The sequence below is a fragment of the Panicum virgatum genome, chromosome 9N (genome assembly GCF_016808335.1).
Source record: "Panicum virgatum strain AP13 chromosome 9N, P.virgatum_v5, whole genome shotgun sequence".
NCBI classification, from domain to species: Eukaryota; Viridiplantae; Streptophyta; class Magnoliopsida; order Poales; family Poaceae; genus Panicum; species Panicum virgatum.
The window spans coordinates 82,876,847-82,896,760 of NC_053153.1; the positions used below are offsets into that span (position 1 = coordinate 82,876,847).

General features: G+C 53.5%; 3 protein-coding genes across 3 annotated transcripts; all 3 read left to right on the top strand.

The window, feature by feature from the left end:
* The first annotated feature begins 25 nt into the window (after positions 1-25).
* LOC120690604 lies at positions 26-5,427 on the top strand. Its single transcript, XM_039973315.1, has 4 exons — positions 26-1,498; positions 2,349-2,477; positions 2,609-2,725; positions 4,388-5,427. Exons 1-4 carry the CDS (start codon positions 137-139, stop codon positions 5,009-5,011), a joined length of 2,232 nt encoding a protein of 743 aa, XP_039829249.1. The 5' UTR covers positions 26-136; the 3' UTR covers positions 5,012-5,427.
* A 9,242-nt stretch (positions 5,428-14,669) lies between these two features.
* Positions 14,670-16,476, top strand: LOC120692290. Its single transcript, XM_039975560.1, has 2 exons — positions 14,670-15,174; positions 15,301-16,476. The coding sequence occupies exon 2, from the start codon at positions 15,448-15,450 to the stop codon at positions 16,093-16,095; it is 648 nt and encodes a 215-aa protein (XP_039831494.1). The 5' UTR covers positions 14,670-15,174; positions 15,301-15,447; the 3' UTR covers positions 16,096-16,476.
* A 1,248-nt stretch (positions 16,477-17,724) lies between these two features.
* Positions 17,725-19,458, top strand: LOC120692285 (quinone oxidoreductase-like). Its single transcript, XM_039975556.1, has 4 exons — positions 17,725-18,130; positions 18,223-18,449; positions 18,526-18,783; positions 18,938-19,458. Exons 1-4 carry the CDS (start codon positions 17,761-17,763, stop codon positions 19,253-19,255), a joined length of 1,173 nt encoding a protein of 390 aa, XP_039831490.1. The 5' UTR covers positions 17,725-17,760; the 3' UTR covers positions 19,256-19,458.
* The last annotated feature ends 456 nt before the right edge of the window (positions 19,459-19,914 follow it).

Genomic DNA, 19,914 nt, shown 5'->3' on the forward strand with positions numbered 1-19,914 from the left:
ACTTGCACGGCGATGAATTCGAAGGGGGAGGAACGGAGCGCCATTTCCGCCGGAAAACTCACTCATCGCAAGAAAGAAAGAAAGAAATTCAAAAATCGCTCCCCGGAATCCCAAAACCCTAGACCTCGCCGCCACCATGCCCCCCGGACCTGACGCGTCCTCCCTCGCCGCCGCCGTCCTCGACGCCGCCACTCCCCCGGCCGCCGCCGCCGCCACATCCCGAGTGCTCGACTACCTCACCCGCCACGCCGCCGACCAGCCGCGCGCCTTCTTCGCCGACGCCTTCCCCTCCCTGCTCTACCGCCTCTTCGTCTCCTCCCCCTCCTCCGCCTCCTTCATCGACCTCGCCGCCGCCGACCCCGCGCTGCCCGACCTCCTCCTCACCCTCCTCGCCCCCTCCGGCCCGCTCCTCGCCGCCGCCGCCGCAGCGGACCGCCTCGCCCTCATACGCTTCGTCTTCCCCAACGAGCGCCTCCCCGACTGGCTCCGCCACGCGCTCGCCTCTCCGGCCTCCACCCACCCCGCCTCGCCTCTTCTCTCGCCCCGCGTCGGCTCCGACCTCCACCTCTCCGTCTTCGAGTACTACCTCTTCTGGTTCGCTTACTACCCCGTCTCGTCCGCATCCCCGGCCGCATCTGCGTCCACCTCCAATCCAGGCCTCAGGACCCGCTCCCGCCTCGAGAGCTGGGTCTCTACCCTCGCCACCACCGCCATCCGCAAGCCTGGCCAGAAGCCCGAGAGCTCGATATACCTCAAGCTGCTCTATGCCTACCTCTGCGAGTTCGTGCCCACACGCACACTGCCTGGTCGGGTGGGCGGGGGTGGCACGCTGCTCCACCGGACAGCCAACGATGGCGTCGAGTCATTTGCACGGGCCGAGTTCTTGCTTCACACTCTTGTCCAGTTCTGGCTTGTCGGGGATGACTTCTCGCCGCTGCCCGTGCAGACTTGCCATGCCCTGGGCCTGCGGTTACCTTCTCGTGCTCGTGCCGAGTTGAGTGAGCGGCCACCGTCACCAGGCCTGGGTGATGCAGTGAAGCTGCTTGTGATGTACCTCAACTGCTGCGATGGCCACGCATTAGAGAATGTGGATGCACCCAGGCCGTCTCAAGGAATACCAGTGTCGAATGGGCTCTTGGATACCCAGGCTGGCTTTTGGAATCCGTTGATTCAGAGGCCTCTGTATCGTTTCATACTAAGAACATTCCTATGCTGCCCCATTGGTGCTGCGATAAAAAATGCAACCCAAGCCTTCTCTGTGTGGTTGGCATATATGGAGCCATGGAAGGTTACCCAACAAGAGCTGGATGGGTATGGCATGCAGCAAGCACCGGAGGACCAGGAGCTGCAAAAGTGCAACATGGTATACAATTCATCGTGGAAGACATATGTTCTTTCCAATTACTTGTTCTATAGCTCAATGGTTGTGCACTTCGTGGGGTTTGCACACAAGTTTATCCATTCTGATGTTGCCTCAGTGCTCCTAATGGTATACAAGGTTAGTCCTGGGCTTTGCTTTTGTTACTTGTATTATATCTATGGCAACCTCCTTAGTGTCTGATGCTTCCTAGGTGCCTTGCTTACTGATGATTGTTAAGTTGAATACTAACAACCAGTCAACCACAGAAACAATAGAAATAGTTCATGATTAAGAAGTATGATGAGCTCATTGTAATGTACTATGTGTGCACTCTTGTGGAGTGTTGGATGTCTCCAGCAAAGTATATGAGGCAGAAGGTGAGTCCATGGGAGGTAGACACATGCACCTCTCACACGTGCATGGTTCCTTTACTGTCCCTAAAGGCCGAAACTGTAAGTATAGATCATATATTTTGATGGCTATTTACTAGTAACGTTAATCTTCTGGATGCCTTAAGATACATTTTGTTGTATGAGGACAAACTGGAATTGAAAAGTTATCAATTTGTAGCACCCAGGGTGGTTAGTCTTTGTGTTAGCTGGTGCTGCAGGATAATTTATATGTGATCTATGGACTTTCTAATTTGCTAGTTTCTGATGTGCCCATTTCCATTTGAAGCCAATGCAACCTGTGAAATGCATCGCTCAAGTTTTCATTCAACTCTATGCATAAATTCGTAATAAAGATGTCTTGCTGTGCCTAACATGCCTTGGAACTCTTGAATTTATTGGGTCTTTGGTGGGATGTTATTCATCACCATATGCTTAGTTTAACTATGTACAATACGTCTTTTTTTATAAATGAAATGCTTGCCAGATGCATTTGTCAAGTAAAACAATGGGTGGATAGTTATATAAATGATGACATCTATTTCCAATGATCTTTATAATCACTGTGTGTGCAATACATGACTGCTTGGGTTATCCAGGTATTAGAAGTCTTGAGTTCCACTCCAGAGCTATTAGACCTTCTGCACAAAGTGGATGCTGCTTATCATGCTAAACTAGTTGCAGATGACGTTTTGAAGTATGTGCCATCAATTCGTGAACAGCTAAAGGTAGGGCCTGAATTATTATTTAGTCAATTGCCATCTGAATGGTGCTAAAAAGTTGATAATTACTTAATTAGAATGACTATTCCATGGATCTGCCACCCTAATTATTCATATGACTTGTACATCTCTATCAGGACTGGGAGGATGGTTTGTCAGAAAATGATGCAGATGGGTCATTCTTGCATGAGCATTGGAACTCTGATCTAAGGCTTTTCAGTTATGATGAGAACGGTGCTTATAATCTTCTTCAGGTACGCCATATAATTAGCATGTTTCATCTGTTTGACAAGCTTGCTTCCAATTTTTGGCTTAGTACGTCATATAATTGGTACGTCTGGAACTTCTGTTCAAATATGCAAATTTTGTTACTTGGAATGAACTCGTGAAAGCTTGAATGATCAAACCATCATGGTCTAACTTAAGTGTGGTGTTGGATCAGTTACTGAGCTATGGTTAGCGTAATATACCTTGAGGAACCTGAAGTTCAATCTTTTGATAGTTTATTTAACATCACTTGTTTATGTCAAAAAGGGGGCTGTTTGGTTGTGTAACCTAGCAAGCACGAACAAAATTTTTTTTCTCGAACACGCAGAACTGCGCATCATTATATTAAGAAGAAGAAAAGGGGTGGGGGTTTTATCCCCCGGGTGTTACAGATACAAAGGGGCTGTAACCCCCCTAGGTACAAACAAGTCGACTGTCTCTTAAACTAGAAAAAAAGGAAAGACCAAACCAGGGCCAACCAGTGTCACTAGGCACCAGGGCGAGGAGGTATGAAACTCCTCTAGCCCCTGCCATAGACCACAGAAACAGATCTTCAAGGGTGGTCGCAATGATGCTGGTGATACTGGGCGAAGCACCATAAAAAACACAGCGATTGCGGTGATTCCACAAGTTCCAGGCTCCCAAAATGATGATGGAGTTCAAGCTCTTTTGAACCTGACCAGCCACCCTTTCACTTGCGTTGGCCCACCAATCCTCAAAAAATTCATCATCAAGGTCTGGAGCCAGGACTTGTAGGCCAAATTTCTGCAGCATGGTGAACCACATCTGGCAGCAGGAACAAAATTTGGCCCTGGCCAAATCGAGGGTAGTGCCAAAAATGGACCTCAGAAGTAACATTTGGTTCATGACCAAGCCAAAATTGTGAGTATGACATGTGGTCCCTATATATACGGGTGTTAAATTGTAGATTGAACGGCAATGAATTTAATGGTTCAATCAGTTCTCAAATATGGCACTTGATTTGGGAGATGTATTCGTTTCAAAGGCATGAGAAAAAGAGAATATGTATTAATTGCAACCAATCTTCTACTGCCACGTCACTTGAGTTAGGCCCAAGCAGCGAAGTCAATTCCTGGGCTCAATTTTGCCACGCCAAGCAAATGAACTGTGATGCTTGGGTCACAGCCAATTTTTTTGGCAGGCCAAAGTTTGGAGCAGAACCAAACAGTGGCCAAATCATTGGGGGACATGGCCAATATTTGGTCGGGTAGGCAAGGGCACTAAACAAAACAGACCCCCAAAAAACTGTTAGATAAGTTTCACGTTTCACACATGTGCGTCCATGTATCTATCTATATTACTAGATGGGCTAGGTATAGCCCCCCCCCCCCCCCCCTCCTCCCCGGGTGATATCGACCATCGATGGGATCTCATGGAGGATTTTCTGGGCTCCTGTGGCCATCTAGGTAGGTCTGGATTAAAGAGGTGTCTTGGCCTCTATATATGTAAGACTGCCCTTTGGGCCTTGGTGAATGAAATCAGATCCATTTGGGCCAACAAAAACTCCAAACATTAGCCCTCCTTAATTTTGCTTGCTTGTGAATACATAATCTTATATACGTAATGTATATGTGTTTATTTTACATTTTTGTGGAGCTGAATACTGACACAATTTCAATTTTATGAAGCTGCTTCTGATCCGAGCAGAGTCAGAGATACTACGGCTGTCAGGTGATGCACAGCAAGCTCTCCAGACATTGGATTCTATCAAGTCCAAGATGAAAAGGGTCTTTCAGGGCCAGATTGGAAGAATTCATGAGAGTACTTCCTCACTGGAGGAATTACATTATCAACACCAACAGGCGCGTGGGGAAGTATTCACACCTAAGCATCCCAGTTTGGGTAAGAGTTCATGGGATGATGTTAAGTACAGAGGTGAGTGGATGAAAAGGCCCATCTCAGAGACCGAAGTGGCCTGGCTTGCAAGGATTCTGATCCGCCTTTCTGACTGGCTGAATGATGCCCTTGGGCTTGACCGTGGTGATGCCAATGATAGCCCTGCTGCTGCTAGGGCTACCTACATTCGGTTTGATCGCAATGATCTGAACACAGTGGGCGGGCCGAAGGATGCTGCCAGAGTTGCTCTTGTTGCTCTATGTTCAGTGATAGTGCTAGTGGGGCGAGCTTTGCTGAAGTTCATGAGATCACACAGGGTGAAGATCAATCTGAGAGTTTTTGCGTCAAAAAAGCTGCTGTCAGCTGCCGTTGTACTGTATGCCATGGTGGCTGTAACAAGGAATTCTTCAGGTTGAGATATGCCTAGACTTATTTTTTCTGGGAGGAGCACATGCAAGGTTGAGATGGCCATCCGCTGAAACTCGAAAGTTTTGATACCAACAGGTTGTGCTGCATAAGCTGTACAGGAGCAATTAGGAAGAAAAAAAAAGGAAGAAAAAAAAAGGTGGTGGTAACAAAATCAAAGTGTACCTGTTTTATGGCGTGTTGTTGGTGCTGTATAGACCTCTGCTGTTCCGTTAGTTACCGCAAGTGTGAAAGAGAAATGTTGAGGCTGCTTGTAACTAAGCAGCATTGTACTGTACTGTATGACACTACAAGGTTAGTTGCTGGTGGCTCTGGTTCATGCAGTATGGTTGTTAGAATGCCTTAGAACCGTAGCCCGAGCCCCTGGTTCTTGGATGTTTTGTGTTGGCTAGGTGGTGATGTGCAATGTCGAATGGCTTATCGGTTGGTGGTCGGTACAGAGACCACCATGGCTGACTGTCAAGTGGTGGAAGCGTGCATGGACGATTTCCACCTGCAGCTAAGCAATATGAATGAAAGGGTTTCATTTTTATTGGGTACCATAATTAGGGGCATCCTAATATAAGGACTAAATCGCCCTCAAGAACGTAAAACACGAATTGGGCAATCAGGCCCATAGTGCCTACCACCTTGTCAGTACAACCGCGACAAACCAAGGCCTACAGTCTTCCTCTTATCCGAAGTGAAAAAAGAATTACTTGATGGCTCCAACTCTCTTAACAACACCCAAAGTCCTCTCCAGGACCCAAAGAGGCCCAGTTCGCGCTCGGCCCACGGCCCAGCTCCGAGGTATGGCCCAGCCGGGGCACCCTCGAATCCGCGGAGCGATCTCCGTCTCGCTCGAGGGCCCCCGCCAAACCCTCGACAACACACCACCTCTCCGCCTCGCTAGAGGGTAGCGAACCTACTCTCGGGAGAGCGGACCGACTCCGCCTCGCTTGAGACCACCCCTCGGCAGACGGAACTAGTGACCCATCCGTTCACCCACCCGACGGACGGAGGCATTAAATGCCAACCACTCCACCGCAGGGCCCGGGTCAGACGGCGTCAGACCACCATGGCACGCAGCAGCTGTGACCGAAGTCACGTCCGCCAACTCCGGTCACTGCTCCGCCATCCCCGGCACTGCAGCGACACTGTGGGAACCTGCGACGCTCTGTACGGACGTGCCCGGCACTGCTCCCACCACTGTGTTGCCTACTCCGCGTACCTTCTCCACTGCATAACCCTCGATTGGCATGGGCGCAACCCTCGAACGCGGCCTGGGCCTTGACCGGAGCAAGACCCCCGCCTGGAGGACCCTCGGCGCTCTGCCACGCCATGCCTGGAGGACGGTACTCTCCGCAGCGACCGCCACGACGCTCACAGGAGCCATGAGGACGCCGGCGCGATCTCTGCAAGACCAAGGACGTCGTCCAGGACAACTGCCACGCCCAGCGCCTTACCCTCCAGTGCACCATAGTGTACTTTCCACAGTACACATCCACTGCGCACCCCCGATTCGGGGAGAAGACGACGACTTCTAACCCCTCCGTACATGTACCTCACCCCTCCTTGTGTCTATAAAAGGAGGAGGTGAACGCCTTCGTTCTCATCCCGCTCAGACGCTCAGGCCAACTCCGCTCGTCTCACTTTTACACCGAGCACTCGCTCACTCCCTCCGATATTGGCACTTGCATCAATCATCTAGCAGAGACATGGGAGCTTCCCTCCCTCTCTCGCCTTGCTTGTACCCTCTACTACAAGCACCCCGGTGCAAGATAATACAGTGCACTCGCACACCCCTTTGCTGGACGTACGGCTCCGCAGCCGGAACCAGGATAAACCCGTGCGTTATTGTGTTACCTCTTGCATCAACCATCTAGGGTGAGGGATCACGCAGCATCATCACTAGTTGGTGCCGGACCGCCGGGTCTGGACACCGACAATTTCCTTTAAACATCTGAGTGTGGTGTGTGGTATGAATGATCATTTAACTCGACTCTGTTTGGATGATTTAGATGGATTTTAACGGTTTAAACATATTTAGACTGTCCAACCGTTTAATTCACCGTTTAGGATCTAATGATACGAGTGATCTTTTATTGTTTAAACAACATTTAAAAATTTAAATATTTAAAATGTTTAAATGGACTAAACGGTCGTTTTGGTGAACACAGAACATCTGTGGCCGTTTTTATAAATTCTTTTGTATTTTCTTCAGGAAACCGAGGTAACTCCAGTCCCTCCGCGGCACTGGCACCAAGCCGATGCAAAGCACATACTAGTACCATACACTAGTAGTGTTTTGCGCGCGCCCATGCGCGCGATAAAAATTAGTGCTTCAAAAGTGGTTACAATGGATTGGAAAATAAGATTATAGTGCGAGGTTATATGTTAAACTCACAGCAAAGGAACAGTCGTTAGTCTGCATATATTACATAGGGCTTTAGGCTGCAAGTACTATTTTAAAGTATGCGTTCTTCAGTAAGCTGAGGTCGATGCATACAGCACGTCTTAATTTAATGTTGTGCTCCATCAGTGTAGTAATTACTGTAGTAATTTAGTGTCTTATTATGATCTAATTAGGTTCATTAGATTCGTCTCGTAATTTACAAGCGAACTATGCAATTAGTTTTTATTTCGTTTAGGTTTAATACTCCATGCATGTAAGATTCTCAGGCCTTATTTAGTTGTAGGGTGTAAAGTTTTTGAAAGAGGATCTTTCTATATTTGAAGTACTAAACATAGAGTAATCACAAAATTAATTACAAAACTCGTCTGTAAATCGCGAGACGAATCGTTTAGGTTTAAACATAGAGTAGGGGGCGGCCCTTTGGGCCTAGCTACGCCTATCTTCTCTTTGTCATCACTTGAACCTAAAAGCCTGAATGGTCATCTTTAACAATCATATTAGTCCAAGTGTGGTGTGTGTCATCAATCGCCAAAACATTATATTGAAATATGGCACGAGAGGCCATTTTCGCTACAGGCTCCAACTCCTCCGGCGCCGCCGCGGCTACTCCGCGGCTGCTCCCGCGCTCCACCAGCGGGCCGGCCGCGCCCACAGCCTCTGCCGCCAGCTGCCCGCGCACCACGGGCCAAGCGCGAGCACCACGACGTCGGCGTCCACCATGCCGTCGCGCCCCTTCATCGCGACGCCGGCGGCGCGGCCGTCCCGCTCCACCACACGCTCCACCTCGCCGATGACGACCTTGGCGCCGGACCCAACAAGGACGGCCGTGGTGAAGAGGCTCGGGTGGACCTGCGCGGTGTACCTGCCGCGGACGCCGATGGGTCGACCTCGGTGCCGGATGCAGCGAGGACGGCCTTGGTGAAGAGGCCCGGGTGGACCTACGAGCGCCGCCGGAGGTGGTGGGGAATGCGGCGACTGCAGCGTTCTTGATGGTGGACCCGGCCACGACGGCGCCGAGGACGAGGAGACACCCGCCGGTGGCGAGCAGGAGACTCCGGAGGTCATGCCGAAGCGCTCGGACGAGGTCCCAGTATGCGGCGGTTTTTGGGCCAGTGCGATTGATGGCGTCCGTGTTGAGCAGCGCGGCGACGGCAAGCAGCTGCACGGCGAGGGCGTTGCCGGGGAGCAGCGCCGCAGCGAGCGCAGCTGTGAGGGTGAGGAGTGGTGCAAAGGGGCTGGAGGAGCTAGATGCGTCCGCCGTCCAGGGAGCTCGAGGAGGAACATGCTGCCGGTGCGGCCACGGCGGCAGGCTGGGGAAGCGGTGCCGGAGTTGCAGCCTTGGGCTGGGCCGCCACGTCGACGGGGGCCGCAGCCGGGGCGGGGCCTGGGATGGGTGGTTGCCGTGTGGTGAAGATGAGGCGGTCGAGGTCGGAGTCAGCGAAAGGCGGGTCCCCTATACGGCAGTGCGGCAGCCGGGATCTAGCCGTGCGGAGGCGTCGGGGCCGGAGGCATCGGCGGCGCCTGGCGTGGGGGAGCTGCATCGGCGGCGGTGGCAGATGATGGTGCCTCTGCTGCTGCTGTTTCACCTGCTGCGCGATGGCCATGAGATTGCCACTGTCCGCACACATGTACGCCATGGCGTCCCTTCGCAGCACAGGCATGGTGAGGACGGCAAGGAGGAGGGAGTGCAGTTGACGACGTTAAAGCGCAGCGTGACAGAATGCTATATCAAGGGAACAATCTGTCTTTTGATGGTATTTTTCTTGACGGAGATCTTTCGATGGTATTTTCCGGAAACTGTCTTCTTTCGATGCTATGTACCCAATTTTCCCAATAGAGTAATGCATTACAATTCCATTATGGCTGCACAATTGTAATGCCGAGATCGGGTAAGTAATAAGCACATACTGGTGTCGAATACACTTAGCTAGATGTGATTTGACGCTAATCAAGGCACAGCCAATTACCAGCACTTGGCGTCGGCCTCGCCGCCGTCGCTCCGCTGCGACCTGTTCTCGGCCTCGCCGTCGCCGAATGTCGCTGATAAGTTCTCGGGCGGCGCGCCAGAGTGCCCCGGCCCGCAGCCTGCTGCTTGGGATCGGTGCCGAGCATGTCCCTGAAGCCGGAGAGGAGCTCGGTGAAGGAGGTGATGAAGGGCGGGGGCGTGAACGCAAAACCCCCGCGGTCCAAGCTCCCCGTCGAGGACGCCATGGCGAGAAGCAGAGCAGCCGAGTAGAGGAGAGGAACCTGTGAGACGAGACGGGGACACAGGCTGCGTGACAGTGGGAGGAGGGGAGGGGAGATGGGAGGCGGACGGGAGTAGACCTGCCATGGCCGCCTCTACCATGCGCCAGCCACGGGCCCGCGCGGGGACCCGCCATGGCCCCCAGCCTCCGGAGCGATGCGGTGGAGGCGTAGCAAGGCGCGGCCGCGGCCTGGCGAAGGGGCGCCCTACGCCATGGCCGCTCGTCGCCCTGCTCCATGGCCTTGGCCGCGCGCCGCCCTGCGCAATGGCCTGCTCGTCGCCGCCCCGCACGCCGGCTTGCTCGGCGGCCGCGCCGCACGTTGGCGCCGCCGCGCGTTTGAGCAGGACGCCGCCGCGTCACGTCGCGCGCGCGGGCCGCCGCCGCACCGCGTTGCGTGGGCCGCCGTCAGAGGACGTGATTGCCGCGGCAGGGGAGGGGAGGAAGAAGACTGCCGCGCGCGCTCGCACGTGTCTTCGCCGCATCACGCGGGCCGCCGGCAGAGGACGTGGCTGCCGCGGCAGGGGCCGCCGCTGCACCGCGTTGCGCGGGCCGCCGTCAGAGGATGCGATTGCCGCAGCAGGGGATGGGAGGAGGAAGACTGCCGCGCGCGCTCGCGCGGACCTTCGCCGTGTCGCGCGGGCCGCCGGCAGAGGACGCGGCTGCCGCGGCAGGGGAGGGGTGGAGGAAGCCGGCCGCACGCGCAGGGGAGGGGGCCGGCCGGCCTGCGCGGCACTCCGCCTCAAGGAGCTGGAGGAGCAGTTCGCCGGTGGGGGAGGGAAGCACTGGGCGGAGGGTGCGACGGCCGGCGACGAAGGCGGCGACCGAGCACGGCGGAGAGGGAGGGAGGGACGGACGGACGGAGCGCTGGCGTCAATGGAGGGCCTAGAGCAGCACACCGCTGGAATGAGGGCTTCATGCCATTACAATTTGGGAAAATTGGTCTCATAACATCCAAAGATCGCCATTTCCGCGAAATACCATTAAAAGACATCCGTTCCGTAAAATAGCACCGAAAGAATCCACATTACCCCGAACTACAATTCCGTCGCGTGTTCTGCTAACTCATCCGTCACAAGCTCCTTCTTCCTCCTCGCTGCCCCATCATCCCCTCCTTTCCTCTCCTAGCAACAGGGCAAGAAGGTGGCGCCCGAGCCGCCGCTGCCTCCTCCAGCTCCTCCCTTCTCCTCCCTGGCTTCCCCCACGACGGCGTAGGGGTGGCGAGCACCGGTGCGGGGCTACCTGGCAAAGACGCTGCGGCCGCCGGCCTCGGCGAGCCCCGGCGCGAGGGCAGTAGGGCGCGGCTGGCCTCGGTGAGCCCGAGCGCGAGGACTACCCATCTCGACGAGCCCGGGCACGGGGACTAGAGGGCGCGATGGTGAAGCACCCCGACCCAAAGATCAAGGCTAAACCATGTATTAATTACCGAATAAAGTCTCCGGCATAATACATGTTACATCAAGTGGAGTCCAGAGTCATACAGAGCTTTATTCAACATGTACACGAGGGATAAAGCGACAACACAGAGCTACACAGATCAACCATAGGATAACGACTAGCATGACGGCATGGAGGACTAGCTCTTCATCCATCACGGATCCACTCGATTAGCTTGGGTGCGGACACGATCTACTCGTAGTCTTCCGGCACAAAGTTAGGATCCTCTGGAGAAAAATCAACAGGGGTGAGTACAAAAGTACTCAGCAAGTTCCACCTCACCCTACGGGGGGGAATGACATGCACGACGCACAATAAGCACAATGCATTAGCAATGCAACTAATGGTATGCAACTCTTCCCGACACAACCCACAGTAGGTAGCTCACTAGTTATCAGGACCACACCGTAGCCTGTCCATACCGTGGACACAGACCATTCGAATGGATTATACACTGTGCAGAGGTCGTACACTGTACCCACACGCTCGACTGCCCGAATAGACAACCGACATAGCTGACACCCAGCCGTGGTCTCGCCCCAGCCCGGCCGCACAAATCCTCGGGCCCTGACCCCAATGGTCTATACCCGTAAACCATCCCTGCGACCGTCAGGCTAACCAATGGGATTAGGCTAAGTCCGGCCCATACCGAAACCTGTGGTCGTACTAAAGTAAGCTAGGTGAGATGTCAAAACAACTCGGTCCTTATGGTTTACCGGGGCAGCAACAATCCTTTAACATGTCAACTCGAGTCTACCACCACTGTAGCACTCACCTGCCAGTCTACCACCACGGTAGCGCCGGCTCCAGCATACCCAGCTGCCCTAGCCTCTGCCAAAACCCTTCATATCCTAGTCTCAACTCTGGATATGCATAACTACTCATATGCATGTATGAGCACACTCAATAACTCAAGTTTCGGTATATGTAATCGATCCTAAACCAGGGCTACAACTAGACGTCCTCACATGGATGCAACCGCTCACGTAGGGGTCGATGAAACTTGCCTTCGCTTACGTACGCGTCGGCGACGGCGGCTTCGTGCTCGTGGTACGGGTCTTCTGGCTCCGGCTCGCGGTACTGGCCTTCGTACTCCTTGGCAGGCTCCTCCTCGGTCACTCTGTGATCTACGGGCGAAAACGGCACAACCGGCAAACAAACACAAGCAAGCTATAAAATAAGCTCAAATGGAGATGAAAATGGGAGGAATATATAGTATATGATTTGAGGAGAGTTTAGGAAAAAGAGTTACGTGAAAAGGAGTTGATATGAAGGAGATATTGAGTTTACAGTATTGGTTGGTATTTAATTCCGATAATAGAATGAATTGGATTAAGTGCTCACGGCCTGGTGGATGTTTTGGGCCTTTATTAGTGTTGTGGAGTTAATGGTCGGGGAGCTGCCTGTCATCTGAGTGAGCTGGGCTCGTGAGGAGTGGTTCAGCTAGCGGAGTGAAGCGGCTCGGTGTGCTTGGGCTGATGATGGGGCCCGTCACGGCCTCGCTCCTTTTATAAGCGAGGATAGCAGCAGTGGCGTCGCGCAGGGATGGGCGACGGCGTGGGCTGCGGCAGCTCGTCGTCAACGCGAACAGTGGCAGCGCTAAAGGCGCGAGCGTCGAGGCGGCAAAGCCGGCGAGGACGCTGCAGCGGCGTGGGCGAGGTGGGGACGCGGAGGTGGGCGGCACGGCGTGGTGCCGGCGGTAGTGCGCGGTCCCGTCGTGGGGCCGGCCTGTCGCGCGTGCGCGAGCGGGTGAGGACGGCAGAGGGGGTGCGTCGGCTGCCACGAAATGGAACGAGTGCTGCCATGACGGGTCATTTCAAGGTTAATGGTGTGGGTACTCTATGGCTTCCAGGGAATGATGAAGTTATGGCGAGGGAGGTAGGCGCTGCCATGATTGTCTGGGAATTATGGCGTGGTACGTTGCCATCGAGGCGTGAGTAATAGCGAGTAGGTGCTGCCATCGGTTGACTGTGAGTTATGGCGTGGTACGGTGACTCAAGAGGCTTCTATGGAAAGTGACAAGATGATATTTGTCGCGGGTGCAAGTATGCGTATGCTGGTTACTGGAGGGAGCGAATGTACTAACGCAAGGCAAGAGTGTAAAATGGTTTGCCTAGTAGTTATGTAATACCTCATATAACGTTAGTATTATTTTACATTACTAATTTAATTGCAATATAAGTTTTATTTTAGTGATTGTTGGAAATTGAGGTGGGCCTACTAAGTTGAGGATCTACACCAACTCACTTCAGAGTCGGTCAGCTTCTAATTACTTAGTGTACCGGGTCCTTTTGACGGCAGAGCCGCCTTTTGGTTCCGGGAGGCAGAGCCTACTAACAGATGAAGCTGGCTTCCGGGTGGCAGAGCCAACCTTCGATGAAGCCCAGACCCTTTTGTGATCCCGGGTGACAGAGCCAACCTTCGATGGATCACAACTTATACACTAAGTGCTAAGCTTAACCGGGAGACTAACACTTATAAAGACGCTTACCTTATTGGAGCAACAAAGAAACACACCCTAGCACACTCTACCTATGCTCAATTCTACTATGCCCTTGGATGTGTGTGGGATGGAGTGGAGTAGTATGGCATGGCAAGGGGTGGCACCCTCCTTATATAGGCACCCATACCCTCTTGGATGAGTGAGACATGTCACACTCTAGTAAGTTCCCTACAAATATCTAAGTTCCCTACAAATATCTATTTCTAGAAAATTCTAAATTTTACCATGACAAGAAAATATCCAAGCTTCATGTTTTCTTATGATTCTTGTGTAACATTCTAGAACCTTGTCATGGTGAACAAAATTATGTCATGGTTTATTCTTATTTTTATAGAACCTTCTAGGAGTTTGCATTATATATTTCAACACTCTCACTTAATCGTGATGAAAACTGGGATGTTACAGACGCCCGCCGGCCTCGGCGAGCCCGAGCGCGGGGGCAGTCGGATGCGGCGGCGGCCGGCCTTGGCGCAGGATCTGACGGGCCCATGGCGTGGCCGGGCCCCGGCGCCCGATGCCCTAGCCACAGCGAGCACCGGCAGGGGCAGGCGAGCACGTCGGCGACACAAGCAGGGGCAGCCGGCGGGCATGGCTCCGGGCGGCAGCTGACGAGCAGGGCGGCGGGTGTGGCTCGAGGGCCCGGCGGGCTTCGGGGGCAGGATGGGGAGCGGGAGGAGGACGCCGCCCGTGAAAAGCTCGATGGCGCAAAACGGCGAGGCGGCGGGGTCGGGGTGGAGCAGCACGCTTGCCTGTCGCCTCAGCAAAGGAGAAGGGGGAGGAGGTTGACGGAGGCGACAGCGTTTGCTCCGAACGTGACAGAATGCTATTTTCAGGTGACGTTGCATTCTTTCGATGCTATTTTATGGAACGGAGGTCTTTTAATGGTATTTCGCGGAAATGGCGATCTTTCGATGGTATGAGACCAATTTTCCCTTACAATTTTGTAAGTTCAGAGTTCTGCCATGACTATTCGTCTATTTTGAAACATGCCATTACTACTTCCCTTCAACCCGACGTTGGGTCCACCTGCAGACCGTATTCTATGTATTGAGAGGATTACACAGCTCTGGCTCAACTGATAACGCTAAGCCGAGCTTAGCAGCCTCGTCCATATACGCCAAGCACACGGTCGGCTGGCCGGCCGCCGCCGCCGCAGCCACCTCCTCCGCACCTACTGCTGGTCGTCAAGCGCTAGCTTGGCGTCCAATCCAGCCTGCTGCTCGCTCGTGTCCATGTCCTTCTCCTCCGACGGCGGCCTGTGCTTCTCCGGTTGCCTCGATGGAGTCGAGGAGCTCCGCGGCATCGTGATGTAGATGGTCCACGGCGGCTACATGAAGGGCCTCGTCCAAGCGTTCGGCGTCGTCGCACTGCGGAGGCCTCGGCCCCGGTCACTAGCCCCGTGGAGCTCCTTGTGGGGAGCTGGTTCTCGGAGCTGGACATTTTTCGTGTTCATCCTCTTCTTCTTGATGTTTTTCTTTTTCTACGATTTTCAGGGTATTTTTGGTGCGATTTTTGATTCGAGAGATATACTGCATCTTTTCGCAAACTTCTTTTTGGATCTGTTAATCCTTGAAGGTGCGGACCTATGGCTCGAGTTTCGCTTCGATCCGTTGCGATTTGACAGAGTATTTTGGACTTGAACTTGGGCATTTTTTGTTTGCTTGTTCCCTGTTCTTCTCTGTTCGCTTTGTGGATGTGCAGCTCGGTCCGGTTCAACAGCGCGCAGGGGAGAGCGTGCGCCGCGCAGCGCAGGTGCGCGTGGCTCGCGCGAGGCAGGCAGCCTCGGCCGGCGGGCAAGCGGCGGCGCGCTCAGCAGCAAGCAGAGGCACGTGCGGCAGCACCTGGAGGATGGCTGCGCCTCCCTCCCCCCTCCTCGATCTGATGGAGAGCTGGATCAAAGCTCTCAAGACCATGGTGCATGGTGCAGATGCTTTGCATCACGCGGCTGGAGCTACGCATCAAGTGGATGGCCTCCGGCGGCGGTGTCAGGTACTTCCTGCTGCTGACCACCGGGAAAGTGGCGGAGCGCGAGCAGGAGGCAGCCCACTCGTGCGATTCGCGGAGGCGAGTGTCCTCAGGATGCTTGATTTTGTGGACACCGTTGCCGACGCCGCTCTAAATGATGACCAGGCGGCGGCGGAGACGCTCCCGGGGATGCTGCAGGTGTACACCTACGTCGTGGATGACTCGCCATCGCCGGCCGTCCCGGCCGTGTTCAAAGAGGCTCAGGGCACCGCCTCCATATTCGATGCCATGAACGGCGTCTTCCTGCGGAAGAGGAGCAAGCTGAGCGACGCCGTATGGAGCATGGTGGAGAAGGTCAGAGCTTCCTTCATGGCGGATGACTGCCGGAGAAGAAGGCGTGGAGGCGGCGGCGGACGCGAAGGGCGGCGGCCGGCCGTGTGCTTGGCGTATGCTAGCGAATGGACGAGGCTGCGTAAGGTCGGCTCGGCCTTATCAGTTGAGCCAAAGCCATGTAATCGGCTCAACACATAGAATACAGTCTGTAGGTGGGCCAACGTTGCCAGAAGCGTAGAAAATGGTACGAGCCAGGTAGAGGAGAAATAGTAATGGCATATTTCGAAATAGACGAATAATAATGGCATAACTCTGAACTTGCAAAATTGTAATGGCATAAATCCAATTAACCCTTGAATGAGTGGGTGAGGGTGGGAAGGCACGGTAAGTAAGGTAAAAAGAGGAAGAAGGAGGAGCCTGTGCAATTCACGGACACACAGAAACATGCGACAACCTTTTCCCTATTTGAGTGGGGACAGGTGGGAACGGGAGACTTTGGCACCAGCCGTCTGCTGTCCAAAGCAGTGGAACACAAGGGAGACGCGGACCCAACAGGAGCACAGCATGGGAATGCATGGAAGCACAGGAACGCGAGGACGACGCTTGGTGCGAAAGAACGGGCGCGCGTGCCCGGCTGGCCGGCGGGAGCGGCGCTACCCAAAGGAGGCGTACCAAGCGACGACTTGCACAGGCGTCAACGATGGAGGCCATAAAGCACGGGACGAGCGGGGATGAGCAATGGGAATCGAACTGACAGAAAGAATTGGGGGTGACGCGGCCCTCCTCGGCGCGCAGAGTTTGCCCGCACTTGAATCTATAGAAATGTGTACTTGGGCGTTCACTTTGCAAAGTGGCCCATCAGATGTCTTGGGCTGTGGTGGCTGTGGCAGACCCATACATAGGATCAGAAGCAAGGACAGCTAGTTTCTTCTGCCTTCCTCTCGAAGCGCCCCCAACAGTGCCCCGAGGCAAAAGAGGGCGGCTTCGAGGCGGACGCCGTTCTCCGGCGGGGATTCCGTTGGTCTTCTTCTTCCTCGACGGCTGGCCGGTCGTTGATGAGGGAGATGGACTGTGGAGTTTCCGTGCGGTTGTGAATAGGTTAGATACTTATATATCTAGACCTAGATGCTGCTCGTCGCCATCTAGCGATGGAGCTAGGTTTTGCCGGGGGCCACTTTCCATCGATTTCTTTTGTTGTCGGTTGGAGATGATGGAGGTGGATCCGCTGCGGCTTGTGTTCCTCTTGCTGATGGTTGCCATCGGCACATCGGCGAGGTGGATTTTGCTTGGGTGTTGGTTGCTGGCAGCGTGTCGCCCTCGGTGGCGGCGGCTTCAGTCGGCCTCGTGTTCTCAGGATGCGGAGGAGGCTGTGGGTGCTGCGGTAGCAAGGAGGATGGATCGAGCTCGAGCTTCCCCTGGCGGCGGTTGTCGTCGGTGGCGAGCTTGGATCCATGGCTGAGGGAGCTCGGGGGTGCGGCCCCGACCGACGCTTGTTCGGCGTTGCCCTCAGTCCATGGCGGTGAGCGTCTTCTGCGGTTCGTCAAAGCCTTCGTGCGATGGGTTCTCGTCGGGCTCGGGTTCGGCGGTGACGGCGAGAGCCGGCGTTGTCCGACGGTGGGGGAGAAAGGGTCTAGGGACCTGGTTGTAATTTCTGTTTTGTTAGGGGCCCTTTCTGTTAGGGTCTAGGGACCTGGTTGTAATTTCTGTTTTGTTAGGGGCCCTTTCTGTTAGTAGAGAAGGACAGCTGTCATCCGTATTCCTGTATGACATATTTGTATGCGGTTGTGTATTTGTATGCTTCCTTAATTCTTAATACAGGTTTGCTTGAATAAAAAAAGGATCAGAAGCAGGCAGACGTCGGCGATGACGACAACCCGCACCGCCACTTGTTGGGTTTCTTCCTCCTCTTCTTGCTCCCCCCGGCGGCGGCCACTCATCCTCCTGCCCCACCTGCTGCTGCCTTCCCTTGCAGTGACCACTCCCTCCCGTTCCCGTCCATCCCCTTCCTCCACTTGTCGCCTCCGCTGCTCCGGCGACCGCATCATGGTGAAGGCCAAAGCCATCAGGGTACATGAGCTCGGCGGCCCCGAGGTGATGAGGTGGGAGGAGGTGGAGCTTGGGGACCCCAAGGAAGGGGAGATCCGCATCAGGACCACCGCCATCGGCGTTAACTTCATCGATGTCTATTTCCGGAAGGGGGTCTACGCCGCGCCCGCGCTGCCCTTCACCCCAGGCAGGTTCCCCAATCAATTCGATTCCTCTCTTCTGAAAAAAATTCCTCTTGGCAAAATTCAATTCAATTCATCAACCAACAACATACTCCAGGCATGGAAGCTGTCGGCGTTGTCACTGCAGTTGGGCCTGGCCTCACTGGTAGAAAAGTTGGGGATGTTGTTGCTTATGCTGGCAACCCGATGGGATCCTATGCCCAGGAGCAGATCCTTCCAGCCAGCGTCGCTGTTCCCGTGCCGCCTTCAGTTGATCACCAGCAAGCAGCTTCGGTCATGCTCAAGGGCATGACTGCCCATGTCTTGCTTCGCCGTGTGTTCAAGGTACTACGCCACATTGACACAGCAAAACAGCTAGTTACCTTACCTGTCCAGCCAGCCACCTGATTGCCATGTGCAGGTTGAGAGTGGCCACACTGTCCTGGTGCACGCTGCTGCTGGGGGAGTTGGCTCACTCCTTTGTCAGTGGGCATATGCACTTGGTGCCACTGTCATTGGGACTGTTTCCAATGAAGAGAAAGCGGCTCAGGCGACCCAGGATGGATGCCACCATGTCATAATTTACACAAAGGAAGATGTTGTGGCAAGAGTCAAGGAGATTACTTCTGGAAAAGGTGTGAGCGTGGTCTATGATTCTGTTGGAAAGGATACATACAAGGTGATTGCAGTGCTCTTTCTTCCAATCACTAGTGTTACTAGAGTGTTGAACTCATCAACAATGTGCTACGAAGCACTGGTTCTCCGATTTTAACTTTTAATGCCCAACTCTAGGCACCGTGACAGATACCAAAATGACTTGCTGTGTGGTGCAGGCTTCTGTGGAGTGCTTGGCGTCCCGCGGCTTCCTTGTGTCATTTGGGCAGTCCTCAGGCAAACCTGACCCGATTCCAATGAGCGACCTGGCTTCCAAGTCGCTGTTCCTGACTCGGCCTAGCCTGATGCATTACACTGCTACCCGCGATGAGCTGCTGGAGTCTGCGGGCGAGGTGTTTGCCAATGTTGCTAACGGGGTGCTGCGCATTCGCGTAAACCACACCTATCCGTTGTCGGAAGCTGCACGGGCCCATGCAGATCTGGAGGGCAGGAAGACCTCTGGGTCCATAGTGCTCATCCCGGATACGGATAGCTAGGCTAGGGATTGGCCTCAACTCGAATGAAGCATGGTTGGGGGGAACAGGGTTATGATATGTATGCTGGTTTGCTGTTTATGTTGCATCTGTTCATGTCTGTTTCTCTGAAGGAATAAATTTGTCGTCCTTGTGTTATTGGATGATGAGAAGAGACACTTTGTTGATGGTGCTCACTAGTAAGAAGGTGATACAGTTACTGTTTCTGCTCTTGCCCCCATTTCTGGTACTGTTTTTGTGAGCGCAAGAGTTTGACATGCATCCGTTCAATACATGGAAAGACCTGACCAGACCAAGGCATCCCTGTTTTATATAGACGCCAGCTAGACCACTTATGTAGACCACTTATACGAGTTTAGCACCTACTTCCTCATATATATACTCTGTCCATTAGGCATAAATTTCCTTAACAAGCAAACATCTATAAGAAAAATATATTATCAAAACATAAAGGGGTTGCACGCTAAAAAACTTAATGAATATAGTCTTTCTGTTTTTATTTACATATCATATTAGATTTGTTCTAAGTTAAATTTAATTAATTTTAACCAAATTAATAGAAAATAATAATAATATTTGCAATACTAAATTTATTTTATTGAATCCATCATGGAAAATATATGATAACCGTACATACGTAGATTAGTATAGTTGTTGCTCTA